The sequence below is a fragment of the Artemia sp. Qi Xiang Cuo genome, chromosome 20 (genome assembly GCF_049724085.1).
Source record: "Artemia sp. Qi Xiang Cuo chromosome 20, ASM4972408v1, whole genome shotgun sequence".
Lineage (NCBI taxonomy): Eukaryota > Metazoa > Arthropoda > Branchiopoda > Anostraca > Artemiidae > Artemia > Artemia sp. Qi Xiang Cuo.
Genome location: NC_142813.1, coordinates 18700747 through 18722849, shown reverse-complemented (window position 1 = coordinate 18722849; position 22103 = coordinate 18700747). Strand labels below are relative to the sequence as shown.

The 22103-nt window shown below is 36.5% G+C and overlaps 2 protein-coding genes across 3 annotated transcripts in view; both read left to right on the top strand.

Annotated features, from left to right (window-relative positions):
- The window catches only part of LOC148939964 (stomatin-like), a 68262-nt gene extending 51092 nt beyond the window's left edge, over positions 1-17170 (top strand). For both annotated transcript variants that reach the window (XM_089106399.1, XM_089106398.1), the window contains exons 6-8: positions 5468-5629; positions 8811-8976; positions 14656-17170. In XM_089106399.1, the coding sequence (XP_088962525.1) occupies positions 5468-5629; positions 8811-8976; positions 14656-14757 (430 nt within the window). In that variant the 3' untranslated portion in view covers positions 14758-17170. The remainder of the gene's footprint in view (positions 1-5467; positions 5630-8810; positions 8977-14655) is intronic.
- A 3959-nt stretch (positions 17171-21129) lies between these two features.
- Positions 21130-22103, top strand: part of NELF-B (negative elongation factor B) — a 93993-nt gene continuing 93019 nt past the window's right edge. Inside the window, exon 1 of the mRNA XM_089105720.1 lies at positions 21130-21260. Within this exon, the coding sequence (XP_088961846.1) occupies positions 21141-21260 (120 nt within the window). The 5' untranslated portion in view covers positions 21130-21140. The remainder of the gene's footprint in view (positions 21261-22103) is intronic.

The following is a 22103-nucleotide window of genomic DNA, read 5'->3' as shown; positions in this document are numbered from 1 at the left end:
TGACCAAAGTCATGATAAAATGCAAATTTTGCGCAGTGAGTGAGTCGGGGAGCTGGAAGATATCCCTGTACCTGGTCAGGATGGATTGATGCTGAGCCTTTCACCCTGGGAAAATAGAAGGATCCATTCTTGTTTTTTCGCTGGCAGATCACGTTTAGCGAGCCGTAATAGGAAGTAGCATCTACCTCCCAAACTGCAAAATACTTGTAAATACGGCCCATGAAGAACTTCGCGATGAACCAACGTCCATCCACGGAGGTTGGTGGGTAGTTTTAATACGTTGTGGCTACCTCCCCGCTTAACAGCATAGAGAGCCCAGCGCTCGCTGACTCATCAGCTCCCATTTCAGACTCGCTCTCGCATCCTGCTGGGACGTCAGTCGTGTCGGACTCGCAACTTGAATCACTTGAATCCTCTGCGTCTCCAATACTTGTCCCTGGTGCGACGCTAAGACATTTGCACGTGACGTCCCTTACAGATTTTTTAAATCCGCGAGCTTGAGGACATTCAATAAAACTTTGATGACGTTGTTCGCAACCTCGTGCGGAGTATGCTGGGCCGAAAGTGGGTTGTCCTGGATGACTCTGGAGCGTGAAAAGCACTTGGAAAAGCAATTTTTAAGAGTTGGTTTTCCATTTGCGGCTAGAATTTCCAGGAGTAGCTTTAAAAGCTGGGGGAATTTGTCTTTTCTTACCGCGGTTTCGTTTGGGTTGTCCATTTTGTAATCATCAAGCATTTTCCTCCATGCTTTTTTCATTGGAGCGAAAAAAGCAACGTCCATTCGTTGCAGTATATCTGTAGCGTTAGGGGGGAGGCATACAAAGCGAATATTGTTTTCTCTGCAGACTTTCAACACTTTGGCAGAAAAGTGGGAAGACAGGTTGTCACCCAACAAAACTTTCACTCCTGCTCTCTTCTTCCGGCGAGGGAGTGCCAGCAACATAAACCACTCTTCAAAAACTTCGCTCTCAAATCCTCCGGACTTATATACAGCATACAGAGCTCTTTTAGGGTCTCCTGTACGCCATGAGCTAAACGTGCCCTCAACTTTATAGCACGCGAATGGTGGAAGCAGATCGCCTTCTGTATTTCCACATATCATTAGGGATATTGCTCCCTTTGTTTCATTCATTATTTTGGAGGGTATTTGACAACGATGAAACCAGAAGGAAATAAAACCAAAATTTTCAAAGGAATATTATGTACAACTCAAATAGTTTTACAATTCTAGGTTTTTCCAAAAGAGACAGGAAAAATCCCACCAATTTTTATCTACAATTGTCAGCTGTCTTTGCACAGCAAGCTGGGAAAGACGACTCTTTCAAATTGTTCATGAAAGCTCTATTAGAGCAAGGTAGTACAGAAACTTCATTTTTGGTAGATGAGATTTCCCCCACCACTCCCATTGATTGCTAACGGACTTCCATCAAAGAAAAAACAAAAGTAGGCCTGAAAGAATTAGGAAGTGGTCCAAAATGTAATCAGTAGTTAAAACCAAGTTTAACAGCTGAACTCGATTTGCGTTTTCCTGGGATCAATTGATTCGCAATGGTTTCCTAAAGGTCTGAATAGCAGAGCAAACTCTTTTAGTGTAATCGTTTTTAGTGTAATTTACTCCACTTGTTTTGCTTAAAAGTGGGTTAAAAATAAATTATTATTATTATTACACCAATTCAACGCAAATTTTAACAATTGGCCAGCACAGAACATTGAAATCCATATTGTAGAAAGACAAGGCTAACTTTGAACAAATGTTCAAAGTTACCCCGAAAAAACAAAATACTTGCGGGAAACATTGAACACTGCCGCCAAATTGAACCTTTGGAATTAGGAAGAGATTTTACCAGAAAACCTTATCATTCGGCTCCTCAGCTATAGAAAAATGCCAAAATGAAAGTCCTAGTTCAGCTTATCTAAGTAAAAAAGGGTAACTTACTTTTAGCACTTTTTCACATTTTTGAACTGCTCAAATTCTCTTGCAATTAACAAGATAAGATTTTGTCCGATGCTGATATCAAGAACTACCAACTGATTCAGACGCCATCTAGCAATAATCTAGCAACAAGTTCGAACGAGCCATTGTATCGTCGTGCGATAGAGAGCGCTTAATGTTTGTTACTGATTTTGTTCAAAGTTACCCCTAACGTTCAAAGTTACCCCTTTCTACGGTAGGTGTTTCTGACTTACTCGGCATCTGAACAAAGCCTCTGAATGATATTATATCATGACGGTCAGTCTTCTGCCAGTTCTTTGGTGAGCTTCAGCCAATATTTGACCCATCTCTCCCAATTCTGTCCTCCTTATATATAACTGTCCTCCTTGTGTTCATCAAGCGGCATTGGTTTACTGAGTTTATCGTCAGGGCGACGTAAAACCTGTCCAAGCCATTGGAGCCAGTGAAGCTTGATGATGATTGAAAGTCGGTCGATGCTTCAACAGTGTCTACAAGTTTCGTCTTTTAGAAAATGATCTAAGCACCGATCGTGCGTAAGATTGAACGCGGGCAATCGATGTCAAAGACCCTGAGCGCATCCACTATAGCTGCTTTAATGGAACAGGATTCAACACTATAAAGAAGAACAACCCTAACTGTCGAATTGTAAATACTCATCTTTGTTGCTCTGCTAATATCTCAACGAATTCAAAGATGCTTGCAGGGTTGAGAAAATTCTGCTTGAGCTGTGCATATTTAGCGAAGTTAGAAGTAGTTCAGATAAGATGTTTTAATAGAATTTTAGGCTTGAAGGATTAGTTTAGTCCAGTGGTACTGAAAGGAGATTTGGGGCTTTTAACTTTAAGGAGTGTTAGATTGGTTTGAAACGTGAAGTTTTGGGATAAAATAATTAGGCATTAGGCTACCTAGAGTTCGGTTCCTTAAGTCAGCTTATTTGGAAAGTTTAAAGGACGGTAGAAGTGTTTCATGGCTAAATCAGGTCAAGAAAATACTGGACCTTTGTGACCTTTTGGAGATGTGGAATGAAGAAGAAGGCCTGATGCATGAGAGCGTGTTGGTATGGAAGGAAGTCCAGGAAACCCTAAATGACCAAGGAGTCTGAGTGGTAAGCCCGTAAGGACCAATATATGTCTATGAGACTTTACTACCAAGCTAAAGAGTGTTGGGGGAAGAGGTTTATTTCTAATTTAGGTTGAATAGAGATGATTTGAAGAATTTGTTATTGGTACGAGGGAAAAGTTTGGATTTTTGTGAGTGAAGAAAATTTTTGGGAAAGTCTAGGTTGTTGGCAGGCCCTTATTTTTGCCCTTTATGTGAATGTGTGAATTTAGAAGAACTCCTCTCGCAAGAGGCAACAGAGACACATAATGTGTGAACGATAATCTGTTTCGTTTTGTATCCGAATGTAAAGAACTGTCTGAGTTGCGGAACGAATGTTTCAGATATGTGTTTGGGAGTGAATATTGGTTAATTGAGGGGATGTCTTAGAGGAACGCATATGCTATTAAACAGTTGCGCAAGTTTCTTCGTTTAGGGAATAAAAATAGGAAATTAGCTTTGAAACGATAGCTTGTTATGGTTTTTAGGAACTAAATTTTATTATAGTTGTTGTTTGAACCTTGTTGTTCTTTTTGGTTTTTTTCTTCGTTTGTATTATTTAAAGTTGTATTTTGTTCCTCAAGTTTTGTTTGTAGGTTGTATTTTGCGTTGCTATGGCCCGCAGGCTTTTTGCAATACATCTTATCTATTCTCCTGATGGCATCTTCATCGCATCCTCCTTATGAATTCACCTCAGATCCTAGACAGACGAAGCTGTCAGCCTTTTCAAGTGGGAGATGATAGAGGATGAGCTGATAGTCTATTGTAACGTTCAGGTCAAGAACTTTTGTTTTCTTTGTGTTTATCACTAGGCAAGGATAGGAAGAAACTTGCCTTCCCTAAGCATATTTTGGGCTAATTCTTAGTTTAGGGCGTGAAAATTTACATCGTCTATGTATTAAAGGTCCATCAAGATGACCTTTCTACCCACTACTATTCCTTCAAATCTATGGAGAGCGTTTTCAAGGACCCAATCAATGCAATGACTGAATATGATCAGAGAGAGTACACAGAATTGTTTGACACCGCAGTCTACATCAAACAATGTGGTTTCTTCGCTTTAGACTCTGACTCGGGATACACATCCTTGGTATTGAGCGCCCAGGATGTCGAAAATTCCTACGGCATGCCTTCTTGAAGGAAAATCTTGCACAAAATTTGCTGTTCCACTAAATCGATTGCAGCGACGTATTTTATAAATGTGTTGATGAGTGGGTGTTTGTAGCTTTCACATTGTTGCATGGTCAAAGAGAGGGCGAAAATCTGATATGAGCATCCTCTGTCAGACCGGAATTCGGACCATCAAGCCGATTTCGCACCAGAGCCTGCCTAGAATATAGTCTATTTGTGCTATGGTTGTATTATAATTTGAGGACCAGGTGATGCGTTGTGAATTTTTGTTTTGGAACGGAGAGTTCACCAAGTTTATGATCGCAACAAAACTGGATGATGCGCTCACCATTTTTTCATCACTGTCCATATGTATAGTTCTGATGACGTGACGGACTAATTAGTCAGTAGGGCCAACTCGGCCATTCTAGTCTCCTGCTACTATGAGGTTGTCTTACTCTAAAAATCTTTTAGTCTTATCCTCTAGTTCTGTGTAGAAGGTATCTTTTTGGGCTTCGGCTGCATCACAGGTGATAGCATATACTGCTATGATGCTTATATTAAACAGTTTACCTTTTAAAGGGCCGTAGATAATTTTTGGGCTAATAGTTTCCCATGCAAGAAGCGCGCATTGGGGTAAAGACTCTTTTAAAATAATCTCTGTTGTTTTTTAAAAGAACGCATTATAAATTGGAAGGTCTCTTGTGAGTCAATATATGCCGGCTAGTTTTTTGCTGTAGGAAATTTGCAATGGGAAGCGTGTTAGAGCTTAGTTAAATGATAAAATTTGTTTGGGCTGAGTCTTGTCGGTGACCACTATTTTCTTATGCTTTATTTTTTAGAGAAAATACATTGATAATAGATTTTCTACTACTAAGAATCATGAATATTTGTGGTTATAGGATTTTTAAAGTCGGAATCTGCACTGGGATAGCCATAACGAGCAAAAAAGTTAGCTTTTTTACTGTTCATGGCAAAATAACCGGACACTAATGTATTTTCTTGCAGCTACGAAATCATTCTTTTTTATAAGTAGTATTGATTCATGGTACGTTTTTTGAATTTGAGCTGCATTCAGCCATTGGCATTGCTGCATTCAGGGTGTATTTATGCTGATGAATCTTGATGCCCCTGCTTTGTAACTATCTCTAGCATTCATGCAAATTTTAAATCAAGGAAACCGCCAGAAATTGGCAAAATATTAGCTATTAAAAACTATTTCAGTTTGCCAACACTTCTAGCAATGAAGCGTATTAAAGCGTTTGGAGATAAAATATGTATGAATTAGATGTTTTCTGTTTTCAGCAATGCCACCCGTTTGCTTGCCGCCACCACGCTCAGAAATGTCCTTGGGACCAAAGCGATGTCTGATATCTTGTCGTCCAGAGAAGAAATCTCACAAACAATGCAGGCAACACTGGATGCGGCAACTGACAACTGGGGAGTCAAGGTTGAGCGGGTTGAGATGTAAGTCATTTTTTTCTTCTTTTTTTTATTTACGGTTGAGTTGGGAAAGGAAAAAAAGAATGGATTAAAACGACTATATTTGATCGTTTATTTTTCTATATTTTTCTTATTAAATTGATTTATAATCTAGTTACAGTTCCATTAAACGGAGTTTTCTCATGTGTTGGCGTTCATGTTCTGTGGATGAAGCATGACAGATTGCCGAAGATTGTCCTTTTCGGACAACCAACTAAGGCTAAACGGAAAGCAGGTCGTCCGCGGTTGGGGTGGGAGGATGTCATAAAGAAAGATTTAAGGGAAATGGGAACTTCCTGGGAGGGTGTAAAGAGGGAGATTTTAAATAGATTGGGATGGAGGAGGAGCGTGCATAACTGTGCTGGCCTCAGGCGGCTTGATGCTGCGGTGAGTTGATAGCTGTAATAGTAGTAGCCTAGTAGTAAAGTATTTATTAGTAATCTAAAGCGTTTTTAAAGTGATCTAAATCTGTGAAGCAGAACACCATCGTGTGAGGATCCTCTATAGGAGGGCAACTTCAGTAGGGTATAGAATTCATATTTACGGACATATATACGGACATATTTACGGAGCATCTGAACAAGGTGAGTGGAGTTCGTCCGGGATGAGGCAGATATTATCTGCTGACTACGTGCCTCTGGATACGGGATTTTATTTAAACAAGTGCTCCTTTACAAGGATAGCCTTAACCTCATGAGGTGGGCAGAACCATGGGCGCCCATAAGGGGAGGCAGGGGGCTCCAGCCTCCCCCCCCTGGCTGAATGACGCTGCCTTATATTTGTAATGATTTGGGTGAGAGGACGTAAAGAAAAATTTAAGGGAAGTGGGAACTTCCTTGGAGTGTAAAGAGGGAGGCTGTGGATAGGTTCGGGTGGAAGAGGAGAGTTCGTAGCTGTATTGGCCCCAGTCGGCTTGGTGCAGCTGTGAGTTGTTAGTAGTAATTAAAATCTATTATGATCTACGAAACTCAGAGAAGAGAGAAAGTAACAAAATGAAAAATAAAATCAAAAAGGGTGAAAAAACGAGGATTTTGTCAGCCAGCGAACCATGAAGAAGACAAAATATAAGCAAATATTTCGACAAGGACCTCTCCCAAGTCGTCCTCAGTGATAAAACAAAAACAAAAAATAGAAGAAAAAAAAAAACGAGAATCTAACCTTTCGAAGTTTCCTGTACAAAGACAGAATAGACACTGAATAAAAAACCAGGCAGGAATCAATGAAAATGAAATTTACCAAGATGATTGTGTAAGGATCTTTTGTCTTGCATTAATTTTGGCTGGTTTACAATTTCGGTTTTCATTAGATATGCAAATAGGTTCTTTTAAGTTTTTTCGGGTGAAAATATTGATTGAGTCCTTCAAGATTAAACTGTCGTAAATTGGGCTTAATGAAATGTCTCCAGTATCTCTATTTATTGCTAAATTTTGATTCATATATTTTTTTATCTCAATTACCTCCTTAAAAGTTTGTGGTACGCCATTAACAGTTGATATTAAAGTTGCCTCGTCAAACAGAACTAGATGGGTCGGGTTTACGAAAATATGCGAAGCCAATGCCGAATCAAAGTTGTCATTGTTATTTTTTAATCTCAGGGACTTGTCTATTGAAATTTTGTGCTCATGCAAACGTTCCCCTAGTTGTTGATGGGTTCTACCAATGTAAAATTTTCCACAAGAACACGGGATTCTGTAGACACCACTACCCAGTACAGGGTCTGTTTTATCCTTTCCTGAGTTAAAAAAATGTTCAACCTTTTGTTCGGTTCTGAAAGAAACAGAGAGATTATGTTTATTTAAAATTTTTCTAAGTTTATCGCCAAGTTTCGGGATGTATGGTAAGACGATGAAAGTTTTTTTCTCAATTGCCGGTGTAACTGAATCAAGGGGGACAAGCTCCCTATTTTGTTCTTTTATCTTTTTTAATCGTCTATCTAATATATTTTCAATGAGTTTGATTGGGTAACCATTGCAAAAAAGAATATCATTGACATAATTTAGTTCAGAAGTTATATGATTACGGGAACAAATTTTTAAAACTCTGTCGACTAAAGAGATTATTACCCCTCTTTTTACAGAAGGAGGGTGATGTGAAGAGAAATGTAGATATAGATCATTATGAGTCTGCTTTATATATATATAAAATTCAATACCAGGATTAGTTTTTATAATCAGAACATCTAAGAAAGGCAGCTTACCTGAATCTTCGAGTTCCATTGTGAACTGGAGATTCGAATCAAAAGAGTTCAAATGTGCCAAAAAATCTCTTAGAGAGTCTTGTCCATGTTTGGGAACATGGACAAAAAATCCTTTGTTAGGGCCTTCTCCCACCCAATACGATAACAACTTGCTTTTCTATTGGTCCTAGATGGTTGGCCGAAAAGGACAACCTTTGGCAATATGTCAACCTTCATTTGCAGAACGTGTCCTAGCTTTTTCAATTGTTCTCTCATTATAACTCTTGAAAAGAGGACAGAACCACATTTTTTGTTCAGCTTACTATTTTAAAAACCGTCTGTCGGACGGGTAGACAATTACCCTGAAAATTTTTTAATAAACTCTCATCCTTGATTCTTAAGAAACACAGGCTTATCAATTGCTAATCAGGCAGGGTTTTAACTTTGAATTATTCTGTGCAATCTATGCAAAATTAACTCACGTTGAAGAACCTTATGAGTAGTAATACGGCTATTGATATTGATGACTAATATTTGTCGTACTTTCTTTTGACAGTTCTTTTCATTATTTTGATCTCTTAATTTCACTTCACAAAAGTATTTATAAAAATTATATCAAAGTTGCTGGGGCGGGTAAAACGATTTTTGCAAAGATATGACATATCTAGGTTGGTTTTTCAGGCCAGAAAATGTTGGTGTGTATTAATCTCCAGAGAAAAATATCAAGCCGTTTTCGAGAAAAAAATATGTACATACATACATACATAATTATTGCTCGTTTAAACATATAACTTAACATCTAATATATGATTGGATAGAGCTGCTTCTTTTGAAAAAGATGCTGTTTTTACTACAAGGTAAATCTGTTAGCACTGTTAGCATTTTGTATTTCTAGCTAAGTGTTACTGTTTTTCCTTCTCTTGTTTTGGATTACAAATTTTGTTTTTACAAGTAATCGCTTTCTAGTAGGTTGCACTTCCTCTTTTACAGTAAAGACGTTCGACTCCCTGTCCAACTCCAGAGGGCAATGGCGGCAGAGGCGGAGGCTACTCGTGAAGCTAATGCAAAAGTTATTGCTGCTAAGGGTGAGCAGAAGGCGGCACTTGCTCTGAAAGAGGCTTCAGATGTGCTTGTTGAATCCCCTGCTGCCATTCAGGTGTGTGCTTATTTCTTTATTGGTCCAAATATCTCTATTCCTGAGCCATTTGTGTATTCCGCGCACCCATTTCTTTGGGAAAAAACTTATCTTTTGTTTAAGAGGTCTGTGAAGTCTGAACCCCCAAATAGTACATAATGATTCTTAGGGCTATTAATAGTGTCATTGGGCTTATGAATTTCAGGTAACTGAGAGAAACCTGGGAAACATGTCAGAATATTGGAAAGCTCAAGTTAGGAAATTTAGGATGAGAAAGTCAACATCAAACCGTAGAAGTACTTTTTGAAACAAATCTAATAAATTTGACTAATCCTCAAATTCTGTCTCCCCCATAAGTGCTAAGAGTGCTGTCGTCCGCGAAAGAAACAACGACATCCAAAGAAGCTTGTTACTACTATGGAAATGAGATGGTTTACATGACAGTCAACATTAATTTAAGGAAGGTGTTTTTTCGGTGTGTAAAAAAGTTCATTTTCAAGTTCATAAATTAAAGATAATACCGGCCCCAAAATTGATTTCCATGGAACGCTATAATAATAATAATAACATTTATTCACCCACCATCTACAAAAATAGATTATAGTGGAGCACTACAAAAAAAAGGAAAAGAAACCAGCTTCCAAAAAGATAAAGATACGACACTCATTGTAATCCACGACACTCAAATAAATACAGGTGAGAAACGTCGTCTATCTAGTTTAGTTTTTAGGACTGAGTTATTTCGAATGCTAACCATTGTTTGGATGGCTCCCTGAGACCATATTTTTCAAGGCGAGAATTCATGTACAGTAAAAATTTTGCATATTTATAGTAGCATTTTGTGATTTTTTCAGTGTCTCTCACTGACAGCATGTGGAATCCGCCGGCGAGGTAGGTTATGTGTGGTAGGCACACTGAACTATAAATTGAGGCAAGAGATTTCCTGAAGTAGCGTCCGCGATTTGGCACTACAGACGCATAAGCACATTTAATGGCGGTAGTTCTTTGCTTAACAATTGCTTGTCTAGTTTTAATGACTGTTTCTGCAATACCAAGATATCTCAGCTCCGATACCGAACTGACAACTTGATTTCCGAGAGTGACAGAATCACTTTGAAGTGCATTAAAGGACAAAAATTCACACTTATCAATGTTGATAGAAAGCCCGATGGATTGAAAGTCACTTAGGAGTCGATTCAGGCTGTCTTGTAAGTCTGCTTTGGATAAGTCTGCTATAATTCATTTCTGAGGATGGGTGGGAAAATGAATCAACAGAAGTTATTCTACCATTCAAATAAGGACTGGTAACCGAGAAAATGTATTCCCATTTATACCAAATGAGATGATTTTAACCAAAAAAAATTATGTCTTAAAGAATCAAATGCATTACGATCACATACATCAGTGATCATACTCAGTAGCGAAATTAAAGTATTACAATTAAAATAAACTATGTTTACCGAACAAAATAATTACTTCCGGGTTATAGATAGTTTCCGGTCCATTGGCTTAGAGGGTTCATTCAAAGTCTCGAGTTCTTTAAAATTGCCTAAATGTACATTGAATTTTTAATGAAAGTGGCACAATTTTCTTCTACTCATTGCAAACGAAATGTTGTTGAATTTACAGTTATGTCTTGGGAAAAAAAAATACAGAAGCTCTAGAGTGTAATCCAGAATCTAACAAAGAATAAAAAAAAAACATAATCAAAAGGATTACATGTGCATGCTTTGACGAGTGCTTCACTTGAAAACTAAATTCAAAATCATGAAATATTTGTTTAGAATTTAGGAAGCAATGAGACGAGAAAGCATACCTTTTAGAATGTCTTATTATCTACAACCAAAATGGAACTTGGGCAATAGTTTATTGGATCATTTCTTGCCACTTTCACATAAAATGATCATCGAGAATGCTTACTACCATGCTCAAATGAACCATGAACTGCCATGTTCAAATGAAACATTAACACGTTTTTTGAGGAAAAATTATTGAAGGAAGAATGGCTTTAACTACCTTAGCAGAAGTCGAATCGGGGCCAGATGATGATGAATTTTTAAAACTAGTAATTTTCACTATCTGGTAACAGCTCTAGAAATATAGACTTAAAGACATGTGGCCGGAGATAAGATTTACAATCCGGCTTTGACTAAGATGAGTTAAAAAACCAATATTCTTACCTAAAATAAAGTCAATACCTCGAGAACCTCAAGTTCAGCCTGCACGGCTTTGCCGTCAACGAACATTCTTTGTGGCAGAATTAAGCTGAGAGAAAGAAGTAAATTGAGAAAAAATGCTTTTAGGACCGAAAAGGTTTGCCCTTCCTACATAATGAATTACAAATACTCAAAAACGAATAGTACTTAATGATGGCTTAGCGGACTTATAAGCTCTTCAGAGATTATTCTTCTTTCTCCATATTTTGAGAACTCAAGGTATCGCCATGCGGCTACAATGACAGAATAAAATGACGAATTTGACAGAATATGAGTCAGACACTTTGGTCTTCTACTCTTCATATCTTAAAAGCTTAAACCAGAGAAAGACCATTGTCAGAAATGTTGGTATCTAAAATTGAATTCTGGGATCAAGCTAAGTATAAATATATCTTGTGTTTCCATCAATCAAAGACGCAAAATAATACCGAATTTGAGGCATTTTCTTCAGTTGTGTCCCCACTCATGAACAAATACTTTAAAATTCAAAAGCAAAAAAGTACATTTCCAAAAAGGAATGCGTCATCAGCATTCGTTTTAGAATTGTCAGGTAAATCTCTGTTTGACGTTCATTTTGCGTATTACATTCTGCGTATGTTTGTTGCAAAAAGCGGCATTGAGCTGCCAATACTTTTAGATTTGGCCCATGATTATTTAGTAATGAAGAATTTAGTGTTAAATACTGGCAAGTCATTATGTAATAATTAAGGAAAGTTATAATGTAAATGGTAATGAATTGCATATTTCGAATTAGTTTTCATATCTAGGGTGCAAGGTGTCATTAAAGGGTAGATGGGGCAGCCATAATGATCTCATGGTGAGTAGAGGACTAATTAAGATGTGGAGTATATTATAAGGTAGTTTAGGAAATACAGGCCTAAGTACATTAACCATAAGCAGCGAAATAGCGCTGCCATAGAAAAGAACAAAGCAGGCACTATGGATTTTTTACCAACGCACTTCGTATGGAAGAAGCTGTCGTAGATTCTTGGGAAAGAGCTCATTCTATTAGAAATTGAAAGCTCTAGTGCCCTTTTTAAGAGTCAAAAGTAACAGGAAGACAACCAGATCCCATCTAACCCCCTTCTCTCCCCAAAGACATCTGATCAAAATTTTGACACACTCATTTGGTTAAGCATAGTTGAAAGGTCCAATGACTATGCCTCTGAAGATGCAACCCCCCCCCCGTGCAGTCGCTGGGGAAAGGGCTGTAAGTTATGCAATTTGCCCATTATTTATACATAGTACTTTTACCGGGAAAGAGGGGGAGGCAGATTTGGCCCATGATACCAAAAACGCCAAGGGTATTCAGGTGAAGCTTTTAGGGAATGTTGAAGGGAGTGCTGAACTAAAACAAAACATGTTTTGTATGTTTTTCTTTTAACTTTAATAAATCCGAAATTATTAAGACTTTCAGAGACGAATATCGGTAATATTAGTTAAACTGTCAATCCACATTCATTAGTCTGTTTCCTGTAACTTTGGCTATGATTGTGTTTCAGTAGAGTATAAATTTTCAGTAGAGTACAAATTATGTTCTGGTCCTTAGAAGGCACGGGGGGCTTCCGCCCTACTCCTCTCAGTTTCTGCGGGTTTTGAGCTTGACTTGATTATTTTTTGTAATTTCTATTTATTTTGTGTTTCATTTATTTATTAATGCTGATTCATCGTAGTTTTACACTAGAAAAGTTATTTGACTTTATTAATGCTCATCTTTGGTTTAATGTAGCTCTTTACTTTTCCTGGAGAAACTTCTTTTTGTGCAATTTTTATTTTAATTAATCAAGTTAATGAAGAATATTTTCAGTAGTATCTTAAGACCAGCGTTTAATGGGTTTAATGCGATAAGCAAAAAGTTTAGTGGGTTAGTTTTAAAGGGTGATTTAGGGCTGATTAGTGTAAGAGTAAAAAGAATACTTCGCATGGTTAAGTGTTGAGAGAAACTAGTATCTCTATAAGAAGATAGGCTATTAAAGACAGCATACCAAGAGTGCTTGAGTGATGGGACAGCCAAGTAAGATACACTCCAGAAAGTTGTGGAGAAGCTAGGCAGTAGAATAACACGAAAGGATTAGGGCTGGAGAGGGGGGTGGTATCCAAACAGGTAACAGCGTCTCTCTCTCTCTCTCTCTCTCTCTCTCTCTCTCTCTCTCTCTCTCTCTCTCTCTCTCTCTCTCTCTCTCTCTCTCTCTCTCTCTCTCTCTCTCTCTCTCTCTCTCTCTCTCTCTATCTCTCTCTCTCTTTATCTCTCTCTCTCTTCTCTTTATCTCTCTCTCTTTATCTCTCTCTCTTTATCTCTCTCTCTTTATCTCTCTCTCTTTATCTCTCTCTCTCTCTCTCTCTCTCTCTCTCTATCTCTCTCTCTCTCTCTATCTCTCTCTCTCTCTCTCTCTCTCTCTCTCTCTCTCTCTCTCTCTCTCTCTCTCTCTCTCTCTCTCTCTCTCTCTCTCTCTCTCTCTCTCTCTCTCTCTCTCTCTCTCTGCATTTTAGGATTAAGGAAGCATGGAAGGAGAACTTTATTTTAAGGCAAGGCTCAATAAGGAAGAACTAAAATAGATAATATCAACCAGAGTAAGTTTTTCTGTCATTTGGTGTTAAGAAAATATATATGGGAAAGGTGAAGTCGAACATATGTCCTTACTTTTGCCTAATGTGTGGAAATGGGGAGGATCTCTTAATTCATATTATATTAAGTGATAGATGTTTTACAGGAAGTATGAAGCTGGTAAAATTTGTTAGCACTGGTAACATAGGGACCATTTTCTGTGATCTATTTGTAGATTACTTTTGATCTTAAGGGTGTGTTTTGTTTGTAGTTTTTATGTTGTTGTATTTTTGAATTAACCATGCTCTATAATTGTTTTTAATGTTAATAAGCATCATTTTTATATAAATATTCTTATTTCATAATTATAGGTCTTTTCAGATTTCAGATTATTAAAAAACTAGCCTATTTTGCCCCTTTCGTCAAGCGCAAGATTAGTGAAAAAAATAACTTTCTGAAAGTTCCAAATTTATCTCCCAATCTTTCAACAAAAGACGCTATTCTTTTTTTGTGATGGTTGGGAAGCAACGAGACTAATTTTACAAATACTGTGGGAAATAGCGTTCCCAACACTTTGAAATAAACTCTACCTGTTTTCTAACTAAAATTGTACCATGAGAGATTAATTTGTACCGTCTGAACAGCAGGCTAAAAATTAGCCATTGCAGAAGAAAATTTTCGGAACAATAAAATTTTAGAAGATTTCCGAGCAGAAAGGATTAAATAAAAGCTTAATCTCCGGAAAATTTTTATAGTACCGAAAAATTTCCTGTTGTACCAGAACCTCTAAATTTTATTTTTCTCTATTTTGATCGACTTCTTGTGAAATAGTAAGTTGATATATTTCTGGGTTTGACCTACGCTACCCAACCTACCCATAGTTTGTGTATTAAATCTTATTAACCTTTCTTTCTGTCTCACTATCTCTCTCTCTTTTAGCTACGATACCTGCAGACACTGACCACCATTTCCGCCGAGAAGAATTCAACCATTGTGTTTCCGCTTCCGATGGATTTGCTCGGCTCATTTATGAAAAAATAATGTGGATGTACTAAAGGGACTTATTTGTACATATGTTTGATTTGAGTGCCAAATAATTTCATATTGGTGTTATATGCACAAGTTCACAGGGTGTTCAAACTAGGGGTTCTCAGTGTTTTCTAAGCGTCAGGTCCTTTTGAATTTGTTTTTGTTATTGTGTTGGTTCAGATCAATTGTAGCTAGTTTTATACACCAATTTTTTTTTAATATTTGGGCTTTTTAGGCAGCTGTTTTGAAAATTTAATTCGCAGAATTACATTTTAGTGATGAACCTTTAAACTGATTTATAAAAACACGTATGGACAAGTGGCATAGCCTGAAATACGCATTCACAGAAGAAAGTTGTCAATAAACTCCTGGTGTAAATTGTCAATTAAATTTCTATTATTAATAGGAATGATTTAATGTTTTTCATTTATGGGTACTCCTCAACAGCTTTGGAATCAACATTCGTGATTCAAAAAATTTTTGGTAATATCACCAAAGGTGCATTTTCCATATTGGTAAATTGTACGAAATTAAATATGAACAAGCAATGTAAATATCTATTGTATGTACATTCACACTGTATCTGCTTGATAAAACTCACTGGGCCCTAGTCTAAAGTCTTAGCTACCCTTTTATGCCATTATTTAGTGCTAAGAGGTTAATATTGAGCCACACTGAGAATTCCTGGTTTTAAGTATATATTTTTTTGTTTGTTTTTTTATTTAGAGGGAATATGCGCTTAAAAGTTATGCAACGTCTCATTGGGGCTAAGCTAAGATAAAATGTCAGAAGCAAGCAAAAGCTAATTTTATTCACAACCTATCAAAGCTCACAATTACTGAAAACCTAGTGGTCAAACGTGATTAATTTATATGCAGAGATTTTATTTCTCATTCTTTCCTTCTTGCATTGTCTTTCTCCACTTCATCCTTTTTCTCTTCTCTCTCCCCCTCTCTCTCTCTTTCTCTCTTTCTCTCTCTCTCTCTCTCTCTCTCTCTCTGTCTCTCTCTCTCTCGCTCTCTCTCTCTCTCGTTTGTCTCAGTCTCCCTTTGCCACTGAGTTTTTCACTATATTTATTTTGATTTTTTATACTAAAATTATTACTAATTTGGTTATGACATTCATCTGAGCTGGGTCTTAAAGGAAGCGTTCTTTATAAGTGGTCTTGTTGTAAATAATATATGAAACATTTTATTCTTGAAAACTACTGGCTTTATTCGACCTGGTCTTGATATTTAGTGTTTTCACGTGTTTTTTTTTTTTGTTTGTTCGAAGTTTTTAATGTTGTTTAAGACGTTAGCGTACTAGCGAGACGATCTAGAACTAGACCATCTTTCTTAAGGAATCTTAAAACCCTATTTAACTTTTAGAGTTCAAGTTTTCATGCAAATTGCAGCTATTTTCCTTCGGGTTAGTTTGATCCCGTTGTGAACAACTGCGCTTTTAGCATTACGTTAAAATTAGAAAAAAAAACTATTCACCATTTGAGAGTAAAACTTAGGGTGCGCTACCAGTTCGAAGTGAATTTGATCAGTAACTCATGCCTATTGGACGATTCACTAAAAAATGAGAAATTAGCTGATGATTGTTTAAAGAAAACCCAGCTCATACGCCTGTGAAAAAAAGAGTTTAGAGGGTTTAATCTGTACTTTCATGATATCAAATTTGATTGAATAGAAAATGTCAGTTGTTCATTATTAATCTTAAATTTGTTGGAAAAATCTGAAGCCCTCAATTCGTGTAGTTCCTGAATCCAGGAAATTTTGGACGCTACATAACGTAACTTACCCTTTATTTGGTAGAGTCATTAAGTGTTTATTTCTCTATTCCAAGTGTGGATTGAACAAGACCTCGTAGACCCCTCGGCTAGCGAAGTTTTGGGCCCCTTTGAATTGCAAAAATTATTAGCTTCAAGTGGGTCCGAAGCTCGAATGGGCAATTTGCCTAAAAATAGACTTAACGATTTATTGGTTTTCTGGCTAAAATGCGAATCTTATTCAAAAATGACTCCATTTGGTACTTCAAAATCTTGACCTTCTCCTCGAATCTTACAGCAATTTCTTGTAACAATATATATTCTACAGATCTGAAAAGGCTATCACCTGGGCTATAGCCTACTGGGTTGTGCGGCTTTGATTGCAAAACCTAGATCTAAAGTTTTTTTTTTACCAAATGCAGTGCAAAAAGTCGTAGTTATATTTATTGATCTATTTTTTTTGTTAAAAGTTCACATGGGTTGGATATATTTTGTACAATTTCGCTATAATGACTACAATTATACCGAGGTCCAAAGATTAGATCTAGAAACTTGCCTTATTTTATACTAATTATTAGCCTATATTCTCGTGGTTTTTTTTTTAATGTAGAAAAATTTGACTTTGCCAGTTTTGTACCTTGAATTCGAAATAGAAATGGTTCTTTGCCAGTTTTGTTCCATTTTTTAGCAGGGAATTTTGGGATATTTATATTTTAAAGTAACAAGGGGTTTACTTATTCTCGTCTCGGAACGTAAAACTTGAAGTTGTTGCATGGAAGCGTCGTAAGCGCAGTGGGAGCCAGACGTCTGTGCTGTTAGCTAAGTTAAAAGTGGTCTGTTTTTGGAGAGGATTGGAGAATTAAAGAAGATTTGGGTGGGTGTTTGAGTGGAGAGGTGAAGTAGATTGCCATACCAACGTAGCGGTTGAATCTTGAGCTGTTCAGGCAGATAGTGACAATTTGAAAGACTGGAGAACTTCTAAGTTGCAAACCCTGGTGAATTCTGAAATATTGTTCTCAAAAGATGACATTCACCTTTGCCATCCTTGCAGATATCTTTGCATCTAAATTTCCATTTCAGAAGACAGTTGAATTAAGGAACCAGACGTCTGCGCTGTTAGTTAAGTTAAAGGGGTCTGTTTTCGGAGAGGATTGGAGAATCGAAGAAGATTTGGGAGGGTGTTTGAGTGGACAGGCGAAGTAGATTGTCATACCTAAGCAGCGAGCGAATATTGAGCTGCTCAGCAAGATAGTGACAGTTTAAAAGACCGGAGAACTTCCAAGTTCCAAACCCTGCCGAATTGTGAAATATTGTTCTCAAAAGGTGGCATTTACCTCTGCCACCCTTGCAGATATCTTTGCATCTAAATTTCCATTTCAGAAGACAGTTAAATTAAGGTAAGTGAACTGCTTGATTTTCTCAATGTTCTGACCACACATTTTTTTTATGCTAGGAGATTGGATGGCGAAATGTCCACGGACATTATCTTGATCATAGACTAGTTTACTTTTAAACCAAGCTTTTCTACTGCAGACGCTATTGTTTCCATCACAGTTTGAACTCGCCAAGATTATCAAATGCTAGTAACGCTTCGCTAGCAAATTTGACATCCAATATAATTTTTCCTGCAAAATTGATGACAAATGGCTGCATTAGTAGTATTTTGTCGAGAGCATGGTCTATGGCGCAGTCGAAGAGTTAGGGCGCAGCTGTTGAGCCTTGCCGAGCACCTATTTTAACTTGAAACATGAGAAGGGCTTGCCATTTACAATGACAGTGCTTGCAGTGTTATTTTAGTACTGTTTCCGAAAGCTGATTAACAGCTTTCTTGTGCACACCAGTAGTTTGAATAATCAGCCTCAGTAAATGTCTGTCGACGGTGTCGAAGGCAGATATAAAATCAGTAAATACAACATACACTTTCCTTTTAAATTCTAGAGTTTTCTTCGCCAGCTGTCTAATTGTATGAACTTGCTCATTAGCGGAACGGGCCAAGGTGAACTGATCTTGCTAGACATGATGGATTGAGGGATTTTGTTGCTTACTGTGGGATCAGTATAGTAAAAAGAAGCTGGCCACTGAGTGCGGAGCTATGCCACGATATTTATATTCTATATAGACATTGGCATGAGTAAAAACGTCTCAAGATAGCTATAAAGAACCATAGTCCCATAAGTTTAGACAATCGAATCTTGTCCAAACATTGTGTGCAAATTGATATTATTTATTTGAAATTTCACTTGATTTAAATCACCACAAAAAGCTTACTTTTCTGGTAAATTCTTCAGTCATGCAAGTATTGAAATTCTTTGTACTTTTTTCCTTGAATCTTGTCCAAACACTGATTATATGCTTGTCCAAAAACATAAAGATTTTGGAAATAAATTGAAAGACCCAAATCTGGATTGTATATATTCTATTTTTAGTGTTTTTTCCATAAAATTTTTTGCGACACAAACTTTTTGGTAGTTTTGACAGAAAACTCAAGATGTTACGTCAGAACTTTAGGACATCGTAAACTAAAACAAAAGACAATTGGTCCAATTTTGTCCAAAGGACATATCTGCAATATCTTAGGAACAGCTATAGATATTAAATCAAAATTTGTCAGGGTGTGCTGAGAGGAAAATTTAATTAAATCAAAATATACCATATGTTTCCAAGGTTGTTTAAAGGGTATATTTACGATATCTATGAAAATGCTGAGGGAATTATGTTGAAACTGTTAGCGCATGTGGAGAGGATAGTTAATTAATATTTGTCTTCACTGAAGGTTGTAACATAACTGGGGTTAGAAATTCATCAGCCCTATAGAACCACAAAGATCTTTCAGATTCTGAATCCCAAAGATCTTTCAAATTTTTTCCGACATTGGACGAAAAGTGAAGTGCGACAGAAAATCAAAGATGAGCAGAAATAAAGTCAAATATTTTGTTCAGCCTAAAATTACCATAAATCCCTGTCAATAAACAGAGGAAATCTGAAACGAACAGAAATTACAATAAATAGTCAAATTAAACTGAAAACCAGCAGAAACTACCAGAAAGAGGATTAAACTAACTAAAGAGGATTGAAATTATTCTCTGGACTTTAAAAGTTACAGAGGGTGATAGTCTCACTTCTTACAGCAATAGTTTTTACTTGGTTTGAGTTTGACCTGGTTATTTATTGTAATTTTCGTTCATTTGGAGTCTCTTTCATCTACTCATAGTGCTTTATGGGATTTTTACATTGTAAAAGTTCTTTGACTTTTATTCTTTTGACTTTGGTTTAATCTAGCTCTTTACTTTTTTTTTAAACTTCTTTAGTCGAAACAGTTTTTAATTAATATAATAAAAAATTCAATATCATACGACAACCATTAAACCCTTGTATGTATTGTTGGCTGTAAAACCCGTAGTCTCACCCAAATTAAGTTTGTCGCGTCATTTCAGGGCCTAAAAAAGAATGTAAAAAAAAACTAAATGTTAAATTTTTTTAGAGCAGGCAAAAATATAAATAAAATCCCGAGCCATCATTTAATTTGGATTACTGAGATATTTTGAACTATGTGCGGTGTATATGTTTATTGACATTTTTCTACTTGACATAGTTAATTTGAGAAATTAAAGTGGTTGCAAGAGTTTTTTTATTTAATTACTGATGGCAATTTGGGAAAAAATACTGTTCAAATGTTTTGTCATGTTTGGGAGTAGACAAACAGAATTTATCACTATAAAGTGCTTTATCCTGGGAGTCATACAGGGCATTGTTTAAGATGAGGAAATTGCATTGCATCAAAACCATGATGAACGTGTTTTGACAAGGTATGGTGCTATACCTTATCATATAATTGTAATTATCTATTAATTTGGTTAATTTATAATTATTGATTTCAATACCGTTTTGAATAATCATAACTATTTTTCTCTATTCAGCACGGTTTGAACACCAAAATATATTTTTTTTTTAAATATATAATTTTGCAAACTCATTTTGTTAGTCTAAGCTAACAAAATGTTAGCTTAGATTATTAAATAAATGTTCCAGGAATTTACTATATGTGAAAGAAAGAGTTGTACTTTATTTAGTTCTGGTACATTAAAAGTGAATTATAAATTGCTATAGATTTCTATCTGTTGTTGTTGTAAAGAAAATGCGCTCGAATTTCGTCCCCTGCATCACTAAACTAATATTTATACAGTTATCAATTATACACTTATTAAATGTCAAATCATTTTTTTTCTCTTCCGTCCTCTCGCAACTGATAAAAGAAAACACATCCTATTGATACAATGAAAACTACAACCATTTGAAAATATTTGTTGAAGACAAAAAAAAACTCCCAATGCCTCTAATATATCTCTCTTCATCTTTAATGACACGACTAAAACCTAAAACTAGGGGGGGGGGTGCGTGGACGTCTTCAGACCTAATGAGTCAATTTTTCTGATTAGGATATTTCTCTCAATTGTGAAACGGGGACATTCTGAAAGGATGTATACAACTATAAAAAGAGCATGAGTTGCACTCTGAAAGATGGTATAATGCTTGGCGTGAAGGTTTATATATTCTGTGATTGCTTTTGAACACAATTCGAAAATTATGAAACCGCTTAGAACGCGAGATAAGTGACCGCTAAATTTCAAAATTACAAAACATGGCAGGTTCCAATTTGCAACCCTTAGGGCTTGAAGTCCTAGGGATTCCTGGAAGGGAGTACCTGAGGGACAATTTAACTAGCTGCAATGATCCTCTAAAGGCTATTGAAGAGTTCCAGGTAATATCTGATATTATATTGTTGGTGTTGACGATATGTACTTAAAGCTCATTCTCAGCCTGCTAGTCTATGTAGGCCTACCAGCACTTTAGTGGTAGATCCCCTCAGACAGAAGGAAACTCTTCCTAAAACAGGGAAATATACCCTGTAGTTGGCCAGCTAATCCACTCTTTAACAGTGGATTTAGCTCTTTAACTGATTGACAACAGGGGAGGCTAATCCTGGCCACACATTTAAAGCTTGAGCCTAACCTTAGAAAATGTTGTCTAGTCTTTGACACAGGGTCCTAAAGTTAGAACAACATATACCAATCATAGATAAATCAACTTTGGATAGATTTAATCTAAGACAAGTGTTGTGAACCACAATAATTGGGTGTTTTAAAATAAACTACTGTATAGTGATAAATTTTATCTTAATTTAAAATTTGAAAGACCAGATTTTTTCTAAGGTTATAGTCAGCCAATCCCAACTAGTCCTAACAATCACCTAATTACAACTATCTAACCCTATACACATAATGTCCAAAAGTAGGACCCTGTGGTCTTTTTTTTACAGAAAGATGCTTTTTAATCAGAATATCTGACCAAGATTAGGTACTGGCTGATGACTGAGGGTTTTACTATACTTATCTTAAATTACAGCTTAGAACAATCTAAGGATTTTTCCTTGTGAAGTTCTAGAGTTAACAATTGAATTTGTTTATATTGTTGCTTATGTTAACCATGTCCCATCAGAGAGTTTGTTCTAATTTTTAACAATTCTTGAAGAATATAATTGAGTGTAGACTCTGGACAGGGCAGAGTGCTTAATAAGTTTGTCAATGATCTCTGGCTCTTGAAT